A 20,189-nucleotide genomic window follows, 5' to 3' on the forward strand; every position below is an offset into this window, starting at 1 on the left:
CTTCCATCCTTACCTTTGTCCAGGGTGAGCCAGAGGAGGATGTTCTCAGTATGTGTGAAGGACAGGAGCACTCCTGGCCCCGTTTTGTACTGTTTATATCCCGTTCCATCCACTCCAATAGAGCTGATTACACCTTCAGCTGGAGAAAAAGAGGCATCAGACATGCACACATGTAGGGGCAACTCAGCAAAAGTAAACAAGCGCATGAGATCTGTAATTCCTCACATGTGTCAGCCCAGTAAATCATGGTTCCTTGATTAGAGAAGACTAGCGAGTTGGGGAGGCTTGACTTCCTCCACAGCACTACTTTGTTACGTCCGTCCATCCAGGCACAGTCCACCTCCGTCTGGCTCTTCCCACTTGCCACAACTATTGCTGTGTAGCAAAGTCGTCCCGAGGGGGGGTGCAGTGCAATGGATGTGATGGCCTGAAAGGAAAAATAAGACCTGGGCTTTTTTTTTTTTTTTTTTGCTTGATTATTTTGATTTTTTGAACAATTATTTTTGGGCAATAGCCTTTATTGGAAAGGACAGCTTAGACAGATGGGGGATGGGGGAGACGTGCAGCAAAGGGCCAAAGGCTGGAATCGAACACATGGCTGCTGAGGACTCAGCCTCCATATATGGACTACATGCTCCAAACGAGCTCAAGAAAATAACCACAGGAAAAAATGTGGTAGTCAATTTATATAAGTCTGAGCAACGTCACATACACCTACTCCCCTCACAGTGATGCATAAAATACCCCCAAAAGCAACATATTAGATGGTGTATGTTGCCAAAAATGCACTAATCCAATGCAGCAGGTATATTCAGGGGGTTTGGTGTGGTTTTGAGAGATAATTGTGTGCAATTTATGCAATAAAAATGATTATTCTAAAAAGGAAACCAATGAGTTCATTTTAAGAGAACTGTATTTTTCTTTTCAATTTTGTATTCAATGACTCTCAATTGATGGAAATTGGTAGTATTGGCAGTCTTACTGTGCAGTGTTTGTGAGTTTTTTTTAAAGAGGTTGGAAGGAGGTATTGACTGGTTTGTTGGCAATTGTTGATAATACATTATTTTAATGACTAATCTTAGATCGAGATAATTGAATCTTCAAAACTTTACAATAACCACTCCAAACTAATATTTTCAATTTGCAGGAGGTCTGTCCATGAAGGTAGCAAGAAAACACAGGTAAGTCAAGAGAAGAATTTATGTAAGGATGAAGGAGTCGTGTAAACGTCAGGGATAAAGGAGATGATGGATGAGCAGAACAGAACAAATGCGAGCAGTGAAGCTGAAGCTCCTTCACCTCAAATGATCCCTGTAGCAGTGAGGTTTTGTGGCCATCATGGTGGGAGGTCACATGGACATCAGGCCTCTTGACGCTGCTCCAGTAGAGGTTGGAGGTCACCCAGTCAACTGCCAGAGCCGTGACTGAATCATCCTGGTAGGACAGAGTCTAGAGTTTAGTTTCCAGAATTAAAATTTTACCAAGATGAGGCTGAATAAGGGTGGGTATGTTGTCCATGATGTTCTCAACAGTACTGTAGTGGCTTATTACATCTGCCTCTTTTCCCGACCTGAAACCAAATTTAAGACCTTCCAAAAAATAAAGTATTCAAACCTGTCAAAATAAGCCTCAAATTATAAAAAGAAACCAGGAAATATTTAAGGTAATGAGACAACATTTAAGACTCATTTCAATCAAACATTTGCTGCTATCATATTTAATAGCTGGTGTCCAACAAAAATAAAAGCCTTAACCGCAACAAAAACTATTTTATAGCTTTAAATTACAATTTTAGGGTTAAAGAAGTTGCAATTGCCTACTTTCAGCTTTAGGATTTGTCCAGAGGATGTCAGTCCCTGCCTCGACCTGGAGCCACTCAGTTTCAGGATGTCCACAGATCCACGTCTTGCATCAGCCACATACAGAGAAAGGTCCTGGATGGACACATCCAGTCCTGAGGCCTCCATTACCTCGGGAAGGGCTAAAGCTCTGCCATTTGGCATTTTTTTCAGAGCAACACCATCACGATGCATCGACTGCAAGTGAATCTACAAGCAGAAGGGTAAGATGAAAAGATGAAAGATAAAAAGTGCATTAATTAAAAAGGCCTCCAACCACAAAGTTTTGTGGTTTGGCAGGAGAAATGGCCAGCAGATTCTCTGGTCTTGACACCACAATGAGACTATTCACCTGGTACACTGTCGCACGAGACAAAAGCAGGATGAAACTTGACTCTGTAGGCAGAGAGCAGGTAATCTTGTCCTTGGAAAGTAGCATCCCCTTTGGGCATCGACAAACTGCTGTAGGCCCCCTCGTTGCTGGAGCTCCTGGTGACCCCAGTGCTCCAGACCTGCCTCTCACTGCTGGGACCAGAAGGCAGAGGTGGGAACAGCGCAGCTGGTCGCAGGGGCTGGATGTGGCGGGTTGGGAAAGGGCATGCATCAGCTGGCGTGCCGAAGGAAAGAGAGAGGGTCTTTTCTTAGATATTCATGGTTACAGCCAACAGAGATATATTCATTAAATATTAATATGTTAAATTAATTAAGCTCTTCAGTAGTTATAACCACTCCATTAGAAGACAAAGACTCACTTTCAGTCCAAATGGCTGCCCTGGTCTCTTCAGAAGAACCTTTTGATCTTTTCCTGTGTTCTTGTCAGCTGAGCGGATGGTTCTTCTTTTCGTGTCGGACCAGAAGATTCTGTCATTGAAGACTGCCACAGAGAAAGGGCCCGGTGTTTCTGCTAACTGGAGGATCTAGTGAGACAACAGGACAATCAAGTCAAACTAGCAGTTTGTACCGTTTTGGCCAAAATGAAGTGTAGCATGTCGTATGCCAACAAAAACAAAATCTGCAGTACACCAAAATACCCAGAAGTCATACTGATGGGGAAAAGATCTCCAGTATGGACCAAGCCAGTCAGGCCTTTCTTTTTTTTTTTTCGGTGTAGATTTTGAATATTGGCAGTTTTACAAACAGTGATGGCAAATCAAAAATGTGCTCTACCATTTTCAGATTTGAAAAAAAAAAAAAGAGGTGTTTACTGAACATGGTTGAAAGTGCACTGAATAAATTAATGAACACAAACATGAGTGTAGTTCACTCCTGAGAGAGAAAACAATGCTCATGTTGTCAGCTGAAAAAGAAAGTGTGATGCAGTCACAGTGGAGAGACAGAGAGAGCGAGCATGCAAATATGGACAGAACCTGCCAATGCAATCTAATAACTTTTTGATTAGCTTATGAACTGGGCTGCACTTTACAGGAATCTGTTACAGTGACAAACTACCTCTTGATCTCCTTTTCTCGTGCATTATGGTGAATTCAATTTGAACGGAAAGTCAGAATTTCTAAGTTTCCAGTTAAAAAATTTCAACAGTATGTTGGTGTTCAAGTTTGCCAACTCTTTCCATCTGTTTTAATGTAAAATGTTTTAAAATTGTTCTAATTATAGACGTAAGTTATGCTAGCTATTCAAATTATTACAAAACAAAAAAAACAATGTGAAAAAAACAATAACAAAACCATGAATATCACACAGCATTTAGTATGATGTCATTATAAAGGCTCCCCTGGTTGGAGGAGGTTCTATTTAAAATTAATTTTTTAAAAGAACAGAAGGAATTTATATGAACTAGTTCGTTTTAATGTCTGTAAACAAAACTTTGAGCTAGCTCTTGTTAAGTACAACACTGGTGTTTACCTTGACGTTGTCTCCGTCCAGAGAGGCCGAACCGATGCAGCGCAGCTTCTCATCAGCCCAGTACACCCTGTTGTCCAGGAGGTCATAGGCCAGACTGACTGGCCAGCTCAAGTCTCGGCTCACCAGAACTTTCCTTTTTGAACCATCCATCCCAGAGCGCTTGATCTGAGGGGTGCTGCCAATCTCAGACCAAAGCATCAACCTGAAAGTTTTGATTATACTGTAAGTGCACAGTGAAAGATCTGGGGGCTGAAACTGGGGGTAATCATTATTTTCAGGTTTGGCGCGTTACCCTCTGTGTGGAAGCAGGACCAATGAGCTTGGCTGCTCCAGATCTTCACCCAGGACCACAGTGTAGTCCTGAGATCTCACTGTGGCGTCACTGAGCTTCACTGCCAGAATCTGGCCCACCAGTCCGTCCACCCAGTACATGTTCTTGCCAAGCCAGTCCACTGCGATGGAATCTGACTTCACTCCTGTAACAAGATTTTATTTGAAAGCTGAAAATTAGGATTACAGTCTAAACTCCTCAAAGCATATTCATTCCATTTCCCACAATTGATTAGTTATTGAGATACCTTTGATAAGTGTCCCTTTGCTGTTTGAGCTTTTCATGTCAGCCCAGCGAATGCTCTGGTAGTCAGGGCTCAGCCAGTAAACTCTCTGTTGAGCCCAATGATAATCAAGCGAGAAGACTGGCCGGCTGGAGGACGACAGAAGGCGCAAGGTGCTACTGTGAACTCCCAGCAGTAACAGCTCGGACTGCACCGACGCCACAAGTAAAGGCTCATCTAAAGATGACAAAATGACCAGTGAGCTTTTCTGGATCTTGTCGAGAGTGAGTGACATAAACCAGTATGACACCACAATAACAGCAGAGCATAGATCATTTTGTAAACATAAATAAAAAACAAACAAACAAACAAAACCCCTAGTTTTTGGCACAAGATTTTCAAAATTTCAAATTTCAAAATTAACATTCAAGAATGCTCCTATAACCAAGACCTTACAGTCAACTGCTAAAAAAACAATACAAACTTAACATGGCATATAGAATGCAAGCAGAGATAGTGTCTGGACCTACTGTACCTTTGGTCTTGCAGTTTCTGTTGTCAGGCTCCAGGTAGAAGCCAGGGTGGCAATGACAGGTGTAAGACCCCTGGGTGTTCAGGCAAGTGTGCTTGCATATGGCTGGTGACATTTCATTGCACTCGTCAATGTCCACACAGGACAGAGCACTGGGGGCTAGTTTGAAACCTGCAGCACAGTAACACCTCTGCAAAAATGAGGGCACAAAAGGCATTTTTAAATCAAGCAAGGATGAGCTTGGAGTACATTTAACTGCAAATGCAACCAAAATGTTGATACACTGTTGTTTAACTGTGAAAGAGTGAATTTGTGCCAACTGACCGGGCCATTTGGGGTGCTGACACAGTGGTGGTCACACTGTGGGGCTGATTGGCTGGAGCAGTTTTGTTGAGCACATCTCGCACCCTCATCTGAACTGTCAGCACAGTTGGTGAAGCCGTTACACACAAGACGGGGCTCCAAACACTCGCCACTGCCACACTGGTAAAGGTGAGAGGGGCATTTCCTCTGGCTGCCTGTGAAAGCAGATGCACAGATTCATTGCAAAGGTCAAATACTGGGTTTTGGGTTGGTAAAGTGTCCTGAGCACATAAGAAAAATGAGAAAAATAAGGAAGTATAGGCAGATGGAAGAGTCTCTGCAGATACAGACACCACCACAAACTTCTAGTGGGTCATAAGTGGTGACTGAAAGGGATTATGTTTATATAAGCCTATACCTCATTTTAGTTTTAAACTGAACAGAGCCACTTTAAGCACATTTTATAAATGGGTCAAATCAGCTCATAAATTTAGATTAGAATGACCTAAAATTACAGGCATTTTGAAAAGAGTTACATTATTCTGAATACACCCAATGATGTTTGAAAACAAAGTTTTCTGGAGCAGCAAATAAACCTGATCAGTGGTGAATATTTGGGAATAAACATGCTCACATTTGTCCTCGTCCATGCCGTTGTGACAGTCCTTCCTCCCATCACACCTCCAGGACAGAGAGATGCACTGACTGCTGTCTCCACACTGCCACTGGTGAACTTTGCACTTTGCTGGTGGTGACACACAGTTCTGGATACAAATGAGACCTAATTTCAATTTCTGCTTCCCAACCTCACACCAAAACAAGGATTCCCTTCTCCTCTCAATCACAAAACAATAAATGTTCAAGAAGCAAGGAAAACCTCCTACTGAGTTGCTTCACATCTCTACAACTGTAGTTCTTTACCTTCTCGTCTGAGCCATCTTTGCAGTCGTCCTCACCATCGCAGAGCCATTCTTTCTGCAGGCACTCATGGCTGTGAGGGCACCGGAGCTGCACGGGGCAGCGTGGGGGTCTTGTGCAATCCATCTCATCAGAGTGGTCACTGCAGTCAGCATATCCATCACATCTTAGAGCCTCAGACACACACTGGCCGCTCACACAGCGGTACTGGTTAATCGCACAGGCCACCAAACCTGGAAACATGAAAACCAGTTTGTAGAAATGTTTCTTAGTAATCTTTATTTTACTCTAACATTCACTGGTTTTGTGAGTTTTTAAATATTGGACATATATCACCTACCACACTTTCCCTCATCTGAGCCATCAGCACAGTCTCTCTCGCCATCACACAGGAAGGTCTCTGGTATACAGCGAGTGTTGTTATCACAGAGGTGATGGCAGCCCTCAGTCAGACGTGAACAGTCCATTTCATCCGATCGGTCTTGACAGTCATACTGCCCGTCACACCTCTGCGCCTGTGGGATGCATCTATTCCCATGAGCACACTGGAACTCAGCTGGGGAAGAGAGAGAGAGGGACAGAGAAAAAGACTCTTCAAAGATTATCCACTGCACGTAGAGCACCGATCTAACACAATCTATACAGTTCATAAATAATTTTCCATTTATTGTTTTGAACACTGGTGGTTCCCTGGAAATTGATGAAATCTAGTCTGGACTAAAAAATTCAATTCAGAAATCCATTCCAAAACATGTGAAATGAGAAAGACATATTAAGTTCATGGTGCTGCTTCAACAAAATTGGAACCAGAACCTTTTCAATGCAAATTAAATAATCAACTGAGCTCATAAAAATTAGCTTAAAGCTGTGCCACAATGCACAAAACGAACCTGCTTTGCACTGAGTGGCACAGCCCTCCTCATCTGATCCGTCCTTGCAGTCCTTCTCTCCGTCACACACATGGCTGTACATAACACACTCCAGACCATCTTTACAGGGCTTGAAACCTTTGCGGCACCTCAGCGGGGCTGATCTGGGACTGAAAGTGTTGGAGGCTTGGCACAGAGAAAAAATATGCATTCAATCAATCTGGAAGACAGCCAGCTTAGATTTTGAGATGAGGGCAAGGAAACGGTCAAGTAAGGCACCGTTTTCCTTGGTTAGGTTTTCATGGTATTATTAGTTGGCTGTTACCTGATTGCTGTGGTATTCTGTGTGTGTGGAAAGGAGCAATTAGTAGGTTGTTATGGTATGGTATTGGCCCTTCATAAATCCCGACCCTTTTGCCTCTATGTTTCAATAACAGTTAAGCTAACCTGGTACATCAGTCAACTTTGTCCTTTTTCTGTAAAAATGACATATTGAGTAACATTTTAAGTTGACTGACTTTAGCAAAACGCTAGCTAACCGGCTGACTTGAGATGTGACTGGTCCCTCAGTAGTCTTTTACCCAGCTGCAAAATTAGATTTTCTTTTCAACGTAGACAAGCCTAGCACATAGCACATTAAAGTACAGAAAACTGGAAAGGAGAAAGTTCATCAGGGTACCAAGCTTGCTCAACTGTCTTGAAAACTGACTCAGGAAAAGTGAATTCTGAGAAGTTTATAGATGGTTGTTATGGTGTAATTGTTGCTTGCTTGACCTGGTATTAGGACATTACCCACTGCAGTGGAGGGACTGGGGGCTTAATAGGTTGCATAAGTTGTTTGTCACAGGGATAATGTAGTTGGTGGGTAGAAGCAGGGTTCCCCTCAGTGTAAGGGCCTAAATTGGCCTCCCACTGGGCCTAATCATGGAAGAACTTTTTTTTTCGAATGATGCATTTTGAAGAGGTGTTTTTTTTCAGTGGGGCAGCTCAAATGGAAACAGGTATAATGGTTGAAAAGCTCACCAGCATCATCTGAAAGTTAAACTTGCACTTTGGAAAGATGAGGTCGCTCCCCTTGTGGTATCCCTTTATTTCAGAAAAAATATGTATGGTAGTCAACAGTGAGACAATTTTTTTTAATCCCTTTTGAATTCTGTCATGAATCACACGTGTGTCAAAGATAATTTTGCAAGTCAAGAAAATTGCAATTGTTGCTGTTGATAATGTACTATTCTAAGACTTACAATGTCAGATTCTTTGTAAAACTACAACATTATGTAGTAATATTTTCAAATCTCCAGTTTGTCTGACATTAGTCTGCCACTGGCCTACGCTGGGCCTCTGTTAAAAGATACATTCCACCGGGCCTAACAACTTTGCTGGGGGAACACTATAGGAGTGTGTAGTTAGTAAGGTGTGCTATGTTTCTACACAGCAAGCACATCAAGATAGAATCACATAATTACCTAGCAAGAACTGCAGCTCTGTGCATGGGATCATTAAAATGTTTACCTGCCTTTCCATTTTATTATTCTACTGTATTTTCCTTGTTGGCTTACAGTGAGCTGTGGGATCTGCTGATTGACACTGCTTCTCATCTGAGCTGTCAGGACAGTGGGCACGACCATCACACACTTCCATCCTGGAGACACACGCCCTCCGGTCACTGCACAAGAAGTCATCTGATGTGCAGGAAGAAAAGGTGTGAAGAGCAGTGGAGGCAAAAATAGCTACAGTATTATATCTGCACTGTGAAAGAGCATTCAAATGAGAGCATCTCTTTTATAAACTCTACCACAGCCAGTCAATGCCATCATTAGTTTGTCAGACATTGTTACATTTGCCTCATGGTCGTCACAGACTTACCAGGGTTTTTACACTGGACCACACAGTTGTTTTCATCAAATCCATCAGGGCAGTCTGTTTGTCCATCACACACCTGAGATTCAGAGATGCACTGTGATGAACCTGGACAGACAACTGATGGAGTGATGCAAGTAGATGCAGAAGTGACAACAGGAGACTCTGCCGTTGCAGCCGTAACAGGGTCTAGAAAAGGTAAAACTAAGTATTAAACTAAGCACTCACTGCCAGGAGTGATGGCTAACCAACCTTAAAGTAAACGAATAAAGAGACATATTCATGTAAAATTTGAAATTTCTCTGCAGGCGATTCATTCCATCAGGTTTCTATCATTTCCAACACTAGATTTTTACACCTAAATCCCAGGTTTTTCAGACTTACCACAGCCCTCCTCATCCGAGCCATCCAGGCAGTCCTTCTCTCCATCGCACAGGAATTTCTTTGGGATGCAGCGATTGCCATCACCGCAGCGATGCTCACAGCTCTTGGTTCGTTCCCTGCAGTCCAGCTCATCAGACTGGTCCCGACACTGAGACTTGCCATCACACACTTGTGCCTCAGGGATGCACATCTTCCCATGAGAGCACTGAAACTCACCTGTCGAAGAGTACAAAAGATAGGTATGACTATTTATATGGAACAGCATTACAGCTTATCTTCAAAACACTCATTTGCGGTACAAAGTGTTAAGTGATTTCATTGATTGGATTAGTAATTACTGATTAAACTTCATTGGCTTGATAAGATGACTTTTTCCTAAATGTATTAGGTACTGCAAAAATTTAATGGGTTAAAATAACCTTGCTTTTATGTAACAGTTTTATCAGATTTAATTAAAAGTTCAAAAGTTTGAAGTGAAACAACCTTGTTTGCACGTTTCAAGGCATCCTTGTTCGTCCGATCCATCCATACAGTCATTCTCTCCGTCACATACATGGCTGTATAAAACACATTCTGTGCCATCGTTACATGGCTTTGAGCCCACGCGACACTTCAGGACGTTTGCTCGAACAGCAGGAGCAGCTACGCTCTGACAGTTGACCTCATCTGAGGCATCGTGGCAATGAGAGCGACCATCACAAACCAGACTCTTGGAGACGCAGCTCCTACGGTCCTTGCAGAGAAAATCAGCTGTGGAGGAAGACATTTAATATAAAAAAATATCAAAAGCAACAAGATAACAAAAATAGAAGTTTTCCAGTGTGGTTCAGACCAGACAAAAACTGTCTCAATTAGCTCATAATTCAACTACTCACTTGTGTAAGGGCATCTTTTCACACAGTTCTCATCAGATCCATCGCGACAGTCTTTCTTTCCGTCACAAAACTGTGTTGGCTTGATGCATGTAGAAGAGTCTGGACACAGAACTGAAGGACTGCTGCAGGACGGCTTGGTGGGAGGCTTAGTTAAGCCTGTGACAGCTAACCAAGATTCATTTAAGTTTTCTGTAGCAGTGGTAGGGGCAATCTCTGCAGCACCGATAAAATGATGAAAGACAAAATTCTGAGGTAGTTAGTTAAAGTTCCATTTTAAAACATCCAATTATATTTGAAACTTCTCAAAATAACAATATACCTGCAGAAGCCCTGAGACCAAGTGAAAATAAATAAATAAAATCGGGTAATTTATTTTCTACATTTTCTAAGTTTCCCAGGATAATGATAGTTCCTTTTTAAAATCTGAGAAACAAGTGGAAAAGTTTTGGCAGGTGAAAAAGTTTTACCAGAATCATCTTTTTTTTCAGGTTTGTTGTTGTAATTCTTTTGGCAGCATATGGCTTAAGTGCTCCACTACTCCATTTTCTCACTAAAACTAAAACACTCTTCTAGGTGAGTTTTAATTTCTCCATGTATTCTAAATTGTGTTAGCACATCATTGAGCTTAAATGATCCTGGCACAACTTCTTTTTCATCTGTTATTAAGTCATTAACACTCAAGAGGAAACAATCTAGATGAGACAAATAGAAAATATTTTTTTTTTCCTCATTTGCCTCACAGGGCTTCTGTACATACCAGTATTACCATTAAATATCTTTCATTCAAATGGACATAGGTCATTTATGAGTATGAAACTATGCAACTTACTAAGCTACGAGGAAAATTTTTTGGTGATAGCAGAAAATCAACAAGAAACTCACCTTCTTCATTTGTCACAGCAGATCGTGCTTGTCTACATACCACCTATTTATTCCACTTCGCAAAAACAACACTTTCACAGAAACTCACCACATCCCTCTTCATCTGATCCATCCCGGCAGTCTCTCTCTCCATCACAAACATGACTGAAGAGAACACATTCTGTACCGTCTCGACACAGTCTGGAGCCCACACGACACTTCAGGACATTTGTTCGAGCTGCAGAAGGAGCTACACTCGGACAGTTGATCTCATCTGAGCCATCGTGGCAGTGAGAGCGGCCATCACAAACCAGACTCTTGGAGACGCAGCTCCTACGGTCTTTGCAGCGGAAGTCAGCTGGAAGGATATCAAGCCACGTTTCAAGACACTCTAAAAGAATATTTTGAGCATGATTCCTTTTCAAAATAACAGATGACAGGGTAGTACATACAATTTAAAAAAAAAAGAGAACATGCAAACTGCTTATTCAAAGTTTACTTTTTGAAGGACATCTCTTCATGCAGTTCTCATCAGATCCATTGGGGCAGTCTTTCTTTCCATCGCAAAACTGTGTTTGTGTGATGCATAAAGAAGAACCTGGACACAAAACTGAAGGACTGGTGCAGGGTGGCAGGGTGGCAGGCTCAGTAAATGGCTTGATGGGCATGGGAGATTGATTTAAGTGGAGATTCTCTGCAAGAATGGTAGTGGAAGTTTCTGCAGCATCTAGAAATATTACATCAAGAATTAGTTTAAAGGACTCATAAAAACATTTAAAAAAAATGTTACTGGAAACAGCAAAATGTACTCCTCTCGAAAGCACTTTTACATGGCAGCCTTGGAAGAATACTCACCACATCCTTCTTCATCTGATCCATCCCGGCAGTCTCTCTCTCCATCACAAACGTGACTGAAGAGAACACATTCTGTACCGTCTCGACACAGTCTGGAGCCCACACGACACTTCAGGTTGTTTGTTCGAGCTGCAGAAGGAGCTACAGTCGGACAGTTGACCTCATCTGAGGCATCATGGCAGTGAGAGCGACCATCACAAACCAGACTCTTGGAGACGCAGCTCCTACGGTCTTTGCAGCGGAAGTCAGCTGAGGAGGAAGGTGTTTGATATATCAAACATGATAGAAGCTACAAGATAAAAATAGAACTGTCCACTTTCCTAGAGTGGTTGAGATCAGAGAAAAACGGTCTGAATCAGCTCATAATCAGACTACTCACTTTTGTAAGGGCATCTTTTCACACAGTTCTCATCAGATCCATCGGGACAGTCTTTCTTTCCATCACAAAACTGTGATGGGTTGATGCATAAAGAAGAGTCTAGACACAGAACTAAAGGACTGCTGCAGGACGGCTTGGTTGGACGTTCGGTAAATGGCTCGACTGGTGTACGAGGTTTATTTTCTGTAGGAATCTGTGCAGTATCTAAAACTTGATAAAACAAGCTGACTTTCACAAAAAAAAAATCTTAAGCCACTCATCACTGCCATTTCGGCCTTTCATGGCCATAGCAGCTAGCTTCATTGGCATTTCATTTCTTATTTATACTAGCATCTTGAAATGATTGTGAAAATAATCAACTATTTTAAAAAGGCTACATAAATTTACAAGATACCAGCATCACTTCTATTATCTGTCATTCAAATGAATATAGCTCATTTGTCAGGATATTTTAGCTATGAGAAAAAATGACTTAATAAATAATTACTAAGCAACACTTCCACAGAAACTCACCACATCCTTCTTCATCTGATCCATCCCGGCAGTCTTTCTCTCCATCACAAACATGACTGAAGAGAACACATTCTGTACCGTCTCGACACAGTCTGGAGCCCACACGACACTTCAAGACGTTTGCTCGAACAGCAGGAGCAGCTACACTCGGACAGTTGATCTCATCTGAGCCATCGTGACAATGAGAGCGGCCATCACAAACCAGACTCTTGGAGACGCAGCTCCTACGGTCTTTGCAGCGGAAATCGGCTACGAAAGGTAAAGAAACATAGAAAGACTGAATGAATATCATCTGTATCAGATTTGCTCTGCAGTAATACATTTCAAAGACCAAAGTGTAATAAATTAATGATTTACTCTTGTAAGGGCATCTTTTCACACAGTTCTCATCAGATCCATCGGGACAGTCTTTCTGTCCATCACAAAACTGTGTTGGCTTGATGCATGTAGAAGAGTCTGGACACAGAACTGAAGGACTGCTGCAGGACGGCTTGGTGGGAGGCTCAGTAAAGGAGGTGGCAGGTAAAGGAGATTCGTTAAAGTTGTCTGCAGAAGTGGTAGGGGCAGTCTCTGCAACATCTAAAAATTCATAAACAATAGTGAGTTGAAGTTTAAAGTTCCATTTCAAGAGATCATAAATATGATTACATTAGAAAAAAAAATCCATAAATATCAGGCTAAGGCCCCAAAAAGCACTGAAAGTGTGTCACACACATTTTGAAGTATACCTATTATTTTACAGAGCCAAATGCATGTCAAAAGTGTTATGAGGCATACCCAACTGTCTTGGCTACACTACTCTAACCATGTTATGATTTTGTAGCATCAAGTGAGGACCAAAGTTTTTTTTCTGCACACAGTACCTGTTTGAAGAAAGCTAAAAGGAATTAAAAAAAAAGGGCATTGACATGGGAAGTGGGTGCTCAGGGGGCAGCAGCACCCTTTACAACCAAGCATTATAAAAACAATAGATAAAAAAATACTCACAGCAGAGAGAAAGAAGGAACAAATATGGACAGAAGTGTCGCCATGATATAAAAATGTGAAAATGATAAATTTAAAAGTCACTCATTTGTCTCACAATTTTATGAAACAAAATGGCCTGTTAATCTACAAAGAAGCATTTGATTGCATAAAATCTGTTGGACTGTGCTTGTCTACAAAGCATTTTGACATTTATTCCACTTTTCAAAAGCAACATTTGCACAGAAACTCACCACATCCTTCTTCATCTGATCCATCCCGGCAGTCTCTCTCTCCATCACAAACATGACTGAAGAGAACACATTCTGTACCGTCTCGACACAGTCTGGAGCCCACACGACACTTCAAGACGTTTGTTTGAGGTGCAGGGGGAGTTGCGCTTGGACAGGTGATCTCATCTGAGCCATCGTGGCAATGAGAGCGACCATCACAAACCAGACTCTTGGAGACGCAGCTCCTTCGGTCTATGCAGCGGAAGTCATCTGGATGGATATAACAGAAAACAAATTAAGCTTTCCAAGTTTCGAACAGTCTGCAAATCTTTGGTATTGGGTGAATATGCAAACTCCGCATTCAAGGCTTACTTTCTGAGGGACATCTTTTCACGCAGTTCTGTTCATCAAAGCCATCAGGACAGTCATTACGCCCGTTGCAAAACTGGCTTGGAGAAATGCAGATATGAGCAGACGTATGTGGACAGAGCACAGAGGGGCTGCTGCAGGCCGGCACAGCTGGAGCAGGAGGGTTGGTAAGAGGTGGCATCTCGTTTGATGGATCAATATTTGATTTTGATGGAGTCTTGATCTGTTCGGTGGCATCTTGAACATATAGTAGTAATCACAGTTAAGTTAAACCAAATGAATTAAACTGGAATTTGTCAAATATTATACCGCCACAAACTGGTAATGCTTATTTTATCATTAGAATAAAAGAAATGATTACATTTGTCATCCTGCTGTAACTGCAATTTTTCCAGTGAGATTATGTCTTAGAAAACTTACCACATCCCTGTTCATCTGATCCGTCCCGACAGTCCTTTTCCCCATCACACACGTGGCTGTATAAAACACACTCTATGCCGTCTTTACATGGCTTTGAGCCTGTGCGACACCTCAGGATGTTCGGCTGAGCTGCAGGAGAAGCTACTGGTGGACAGTCGACCTCATCTGAGCCATCACGACAATGTGAGCGACCGTCGCACACGAGATTCCTGGAGATACAACTCCGACGGTCCTTGCATTTGAAATCCTCTGAGAAAAGAAAAGATCATAAATTCTCAAAGCTAGGATTCAATTTTTCAGTGAATATTTTCACTGCTCACATTTTTGTGATACTGATGCTTTACCTTTAGACGGACATGTGGTAACACAAGAATCCTCATCATCTCCCTCAGGGCAGTCCTTTTTCCCATCACACAGCTCAGCTTGGGAGATGCAGACTGATGAATGTCGACACAGCATAGACGGTTCATTGCAAACTGGAGTATCGGGCACTATGGAAAGTTAGAAGAATGGAATTGAGAAAATTCAGAAACATGTCATAGTAAAAACTGACATTTACATAAGCATCCACAAATCGCTATAAGCCAGTGCTTCCCAACCTTTTCCTTTAGGGGCCCCTTTTCTATTGTTGAATAAACTGACAACCACCAACTAAGTGACATATTTTATAGATATCTCATATTTTTATTCAGTGCATAACAATAACCATACAGACTCACAGGCTGTACAATTAACCCAAATAATGAACTCAATTACTGCAGGAAGTTTTCGTAAAGCAATCAATTTGGATGAATTTTTAGCAGATTATTTCCTGTACATATTGCATCAACGGTGAGTTCTTCTGAGGTTTTAGGATTTTTTTTTGTACAATCTTTATGTATTTCTTTAAATTTTAACAATCATACATACTTATTAGGCTTCTTTATTGACAAATTCAGTGTTTTCTTCTCCCAACACTTGGCCATTGTTCTCTTTGACTGTTTTAACTGTGTGCTTTTCTGATGTGGGATGAGGCCGTTTAGCTCAACAGTGAAGGCTCTGTGAATTTAGCTTGTGTTCAAGTCTCAACTATGCCATTATCCTGCAATATATTTTTAAGGTTTATATCGTAAATAACAATCCAAACTTTAAAAATAACTATTTCATTCAGTTTCCTTCACAGAAATGATGTTGAAATGCTATTTGTAATATAGGACGACAGTATATATATTTTTTTAAAAAAGGTCTTCTTACAACCATTAAAATCATGAAGGCTTTGTGACCCCTCTTGCACAAGTTGGCTCTGTTGAGAAACATTCTCCATTTTCCAAGTGCTGTTTCATATTTCTAGTTTTAGAATAAAAAGGAGTTTTATTGCGCAGCAAACATAAAACAACAAAACCAAAACTCAATTCAGGTAAAAACAAAATATTACTAAATGAATAAAGTAACATGTATCTGCTTAGACTAGTTCAGTGGTCTGACCTGTTCGTACATTCTTGAGTGCAGCGACTACACTCAACACTTGACCTCTCACAGTCATGTGCTGGATGGCGCTCCCATCACGTCGGTCCCACAGAGTCATGACATCATCAGATAGCGACAACAGAAAGGGCTCAAAGACGGCTACGACCGAGCCCGATATGTTCCATCTTCCACCAGCTCGGTGACTTCTTTCCCGCACCAAACTCATTGTTGTCAAACCTGAAAAAAGCGCAAGGCCCAAACCTCATTAAACAGGTTTGTAGTTTAGATATACAGGTTACAATTTTAAATATTTACATTCAAAGATTTTGTATATGTTGGGTAATTAAGTCCGATACCATGAAACATCACAAGAATCAAAGTTTGTGACTTTTGGAGTCAGAGGAGTCAAAACATCAATTTAGTAAAGTCCCCAAACTGATCACAATTGAACCAAATACTCTAAACGCACTCTCAGCTCTTACTGGGACTGAATCACAGCAAATTTCATTATTTGATCATTTTTTGGATGTAATTTAAACTGTAAAAAGGACATGATTCAAGCCTGCAAGTACTCTTAATGTTTTCCTTTATTAAAAAAAAAGGGGGACAGTTGGTACAGTTAATTTGAGGTGGCAAGTGCAGGGACTACAGTATCACAAAAATAGCCATTGAAATGAACTAGTCTCTAGGAAACCGCACCAATGTCTTGTTTCATAGTGTGCACTTCCTCTTCTAAAACAGCTATGACTAAATTTCAGGTCTTTGCAAATGTGTTGACTGTCATTGCTTCAGCTAGTGAAACATTTGAGCTTAAGAAACAATATTTTATTTCTCTGATCTACCAAAGTGACAGACCTGCACTTTTCGAGTTCCAGAGCAGACTATTAGCCCTGAGGTCGAAGGCGACGTTTCCCCTGACTCCTCCTGTTAACTGCAGAAGCTCTTTGGCTTTGCCTCCCATCATGCTCATGGAGAGGATCCTCAGCTCCTCCAGCCACAAGATGCCAGCCCGCAGCCAGTCCAGATACAGGTCTCGAATCTCCTGCGTTGTACGGTATAGCTGCTGTGTGGATTGACTCTCGGTTATGGTTGTGCCGATGCTGTGTTGGTCACATGACACCCAATAAAGGTTCCCGCTCCTCTGGTCTATTTTTATAAGACAAACTACAAAAGACATAAAGAAGCGTCAACAGAAAGCTCACAGCTCTAACATGACAAAGTAACCATGATATTCATGGCTTGTACTCAACTGAGAAAAATACCCACACTTATGTCCTCAAATTTCTTGATTTGTCCAACCAACAGTCCACAACCAATATATTCAATTTACAAAGATATAAAATAGAAATCCTCAAATTTCATCCATAATTGTTACTGAATTTCCTAATTAAGTGATAATATGGTTAAAATTACTTTGACAGTTTCACCATCTTCTGTACAAAGTAAGGAAAACTCAAAGTATGAACCTGGCAAAGGTGTCGGGACCACCTCAGTCTTGACCTTGGTTAGACTGGTGCGTTGGACATGGCCAGTTTGGTTAGTCCAGTAAAGCCAGTCTCTGTACCAGTCCAAATCAAATGACAGGATGCCGTCATCAGTGGCAAACAGCTGGATTTGAGTGGACTGTCTGCTTCTGAACTCCAACAAGTTGATGTTGGTGATGGTAGCGTATATAAACCTGGGATCTGTGGGACAAAAGATTTATTAATGACGCCCTCATGCTTACTGAGTTATAAAAGACACTGAGGAAATTAATATAAATCAGAGAAACAAGCTTATTGCCAACGCAAACTAATAGGGACAGATTATATATTTTTACATACAAGCTTTTTTTATTTCCAAAAAGGAGTTTGGGACCAAAGCAACTCCAATTTATAAATCATAAATGTTTTTAAATAGATCAGTTTGGCCCCATTTGAGAATAAAAACATTTCAGCAGGATCAGATACCTACATTCACACGTCCCATCAAGCAGCAGCACTTTGGAGTTCGGACAAGCACAGGTGAATCCCAGAGGGTTGCTCTTAGTCAGCTGACAGAGGTGACATGGAGTCTTTGCACAAGCAGAAGAACCTGATTGAGCACAATAAGATGAGATATATTTTTTTTTTACATGTGAGCCCTATTTGGTGCAGAAAAAAATATCTCTGGAAAAAAAGATACTTGTACTTAGGTATACTTCAAAGTAGTCAAACAAATTTTCGGCTGTTCGTTATTACTTAATCCTCAAGCACAAAGTAAGAACACTTTAGAACTGTAAAGTTGTTGTATTAAAAATGAATATAGTATTGTAAAATGGTAATAAAAAAGAATATATCTGGGAAAGACTGGCAGGAAGGCAGAAAGACTGTAGTTTATAGTCATGTTGCATTACCATTACATATATTCTTCTGATGAGTACCTTGTGGCTGCTGCAGCTCATGGTAAGCAGCTAATATTGGCAGATCAGCTTTCCAGATGAATTTCTTCTGGTCTGGCTGTTTCTGTGGAACCTGCCACAGTCCTTTGTCATCCACCCAGTAGAACGAACCTCCAAACACAGCCAGGCTGAGAGCCGGTCTCCTGTAGAACAATCCTGTGAAAGAGTGACGGCCGGTCCCGTCCACCTTCACCGTCTCTATGGACTGAATTAAACAAGTTCATGTTCACTGTATGAAGGTGGACAGCAAATGGTTGGAAAAAAGTAATCCAGGCTGAGGAAGTGAATTATATTATTTCATGAAGTAAGAATAAAACGAAGTAGGACCACAGACAGGATTTTAGAAATACTGAGTCCAAGATTCTACCTCCCCACACATGATGAGCTGCCCACAATTTTAAATTGTAAAATGTGATCATTTTTATTTGGATTTTTCATATTTCATTCAATTTGCTTTTCAGTGCTTGTTGATGTCATTACCCAACACAAAGGTCTATTTATGTTGAGAAATAAATTTCCACACTGCCCTAAAAAGGTGAAGAAATCCTAAATCAGTATTTATTCATTATTTATAAAACATTAAAATATACTGAGTATCAATATACTAGAATATTACTTCATAAACAAATTTTTGAATGAGTTTTTACTTAACTCATTACATTAAATCCTACCTCAAGTTCCCAGATTTGCCACTGACAGCCATTGCTGTCGATCTACACACAATTCTAATCGTCTATCTCATAATCCACTGTTTGTTGTGGTTCTTCTGCCTGCGTTTCTTTTCTTAACTCACCTTCTTGAAGTCGCTGATCCAGTACAGCCTCCTGGCAGCCACGTCAGCAGTGAGGCTGTGCGCAGACTGAGCAGTGAGCACTGTCAGAGAGCTTCGATCTGACCCGTCCATCCATGACTTTTCTATTGTCACTCTGTCCCCGTGACCGGCACTGATCCAGAACATCGAGCTGGGAGGCAGAGAGCGAAGGATCTGAATAAGCACTATCATCATCTCTCTGAGTGCCTTCATGATTTTAATGTGTGAAGAGCACATCAAATTTAACAGCTCATTTCAATACTACTGCAAAATGTCACTCAATGTTGCATGTATAAATGCTCATTTGTTCCCCACAGAAATAAGCTTTTTTTTTTTTTTTTTTTAAAGTACAATGATTTTAAACTGCATAGCAGACAGAGTGAACATCTGGCATACCTCTCCACAGGTAGAAGCTCCAGCTCTGATGGGATGGTATTCTTGCTCAGCAAAGTAGTGTAACTTTTCTCATCAGCTGCCTGCATGTAGATCGACTCCGTCTTCTGATTGGTCCAGAACAGGTTACCATTCAGCCAATCACAGGCTAGATCCTTGATTCCAGGCTGCCCTATTATTACAAAAGGAGAATTTTCTGTTTATTTCTACTGAAGCTTTATTGCTCCTGGAGGTGGCCATTTATAGCATCTTGTGAAAAACTGGATAAGTATAGGTGTTTCAGGATAATAAATGTTATTAAAGCAAAACAAGGAATGAACTGCTTACAACTGGTAGATAAATGAAACTGGTTATGAGCCATCACAATTAGACACCGCTTTGTTTTAAGGGACCACAAAACAAAGTGCAGGAACCACTTTTGGATGCCACCAAAATGAAAAAGATGCCACAGCATTTTTAAACTGCATGTTAAAGAGTTTAAAAAGTGTTTAAAATTTAGTGGCATCTAGTGGTGAGGTTGCAGATTGCAAC

The 20,189-nt window shown here is 41.1% G+C and overlaps 1 protein-coding gene across 1 annotated transcript in view; it reads right to left on the minus strand.

Annotated features, from left to right (window-relative positions):
• lrp13b (low-density lipoprotein receptor related-protein 13 b) overlaps window positions 1–20,189 on the minus strand; it is a 30,743-nt gene that overhangs the window by 5,082 nt on the left and 5,472 nt on the right. The window contains exons 8-44 of the mRNA XM_084746639.1: window positions 19,662–19,830; window positions 19,248–19,416; window positions 18,437–18,659; window positions 17,989–18,108; window positions 17,502–17,720; window positions 16,891–17,199; window positions 16,054–16,272; window positions 14,934–15,080; window positions 14,590–14,838; window positions 14,173–14,406; window positions 13,822–14,070; window positions 12,962–13,183; window positions 12,605–12,853; window positions 12,092–12,295; window positions 11,713–11,961; window positions 11,357–11,584; window positions 10,967–11,215; window positions 9,997–10,185; window positions 9,605–9,871; window positions 9,122–9,337; window positions 8,744–8,926; window positions 8,437–8,559; window positions 6,899–7,063; window positions 6,349–6,564; window positions 6,012–6,241; window positions 5,725–5,854; window positions 5,112–5,305; window positions 4,791–4,977; window positions 4,280–4,492; window positions 3,994–4,177; window positions 3,702–3,903; window positions 2,591–2,755; window positions 2,191–2,445; window positions 1,821–2,048; window positions 1,300–1,434; window positions 226–427; window positions 14–139 (exon numbers count right to left, since the gene is read on the minus strand). Coding sequence (XP_084602765.1) covers window positions 14–139; window positions 226–427; window positions 1,300–1,434; window positions 1,821–2,048; window positions 2,191–2,445; window positions 2,591–2,755; window positions 3,702–3,903; window positions 3,994–4,177; window positions 4,280–4,492; window positions 4,791–4,977; window positions 5,112–5,305; window positions 5,725–5,854; window positions 6,012–6,241; window positions 6,349–6,564; window positions 6,899–7,063; window positions 8,437–8,559; window positions 8,744–8,926; window positions 9,122–9,337; window positions 9,605–9,871; window positions 9,997–10,185; window positions 10,967–11,215; window positions 11,357–11,584; window positions 11,713–11,961; window positions 12,092–12,295; window positions 12,605–12,853; window positions 12,962–13,183; window positions 13,822–14,070; window positions 14,173–14,406; window positions 14,590–14,838; window positions 14,934–15,080; window positions 16,054–16,272; window positions 16,891–17,199; window positions 17,502–17,720; window positions 17,989–18,108; window positions 18,437–18,659; window positions 19,248–19,416; window positions 19,662–19,830 — 7,518 coding nt within the window. The remainder of the gene's footprint in view (window positions 1–13; window positions 140–225; window positions 428–1,299; window positions 1,435–1,820; window positions 2,049–2,190; window positions 2,446–2,590; window positions 2,756–3,701; window positions 3,904–3,993; window positions 4,178–4,279; window positions 4,493–4,790; window positions 4,978–5,111; window positions 5,306–5,724; window positions 5,855–6,011; window positions 6,242–6,348; window positions 6,565–6,898; window positions 7,064–8,436; window positions 8,560–8,743; window positions 8,927–9,121; window positions 9,338–9,604; window positions 9,872–9,996; window positions 10,186–10,966; window positions 11,216–11,356; window positions 11,585–11,712; window positions 11,962–12,091; window positions 12,296–12,604; window positions 12,854–12,961; window positions 13,184–13,821; window positions 14,071–14,172; window positions 14,407–14,589; window positions 14,839–14,933; window positions 15,081–16,053; window positions 16,273–16,890; window positions 17,200–17,501; window positions 17,721–17,988; window positions 18,109–18,436; window positions 18,660–19,247; window positions 19,417–19,661; window positions 19,831–20,189) is intronic.

The sequence above is a fragment of the Lutjanus erythropterus genome, chromosome 20 (assembly GCF_056507025.1).
Source record: "Lutjanus erythropterus isolate fLutEry1 chromosome 20, fLutEry1.hap2, whole genome shotgun sequence".
In the NCBI taxonomy this organism is placed as follows: domain Eukaryota; kingdom Metazoa; phylum Chordata; class Actinopteri; order Lutjaniformes; family Lutjanidae; genus Lutjanus; species Lutjanus erythropterus.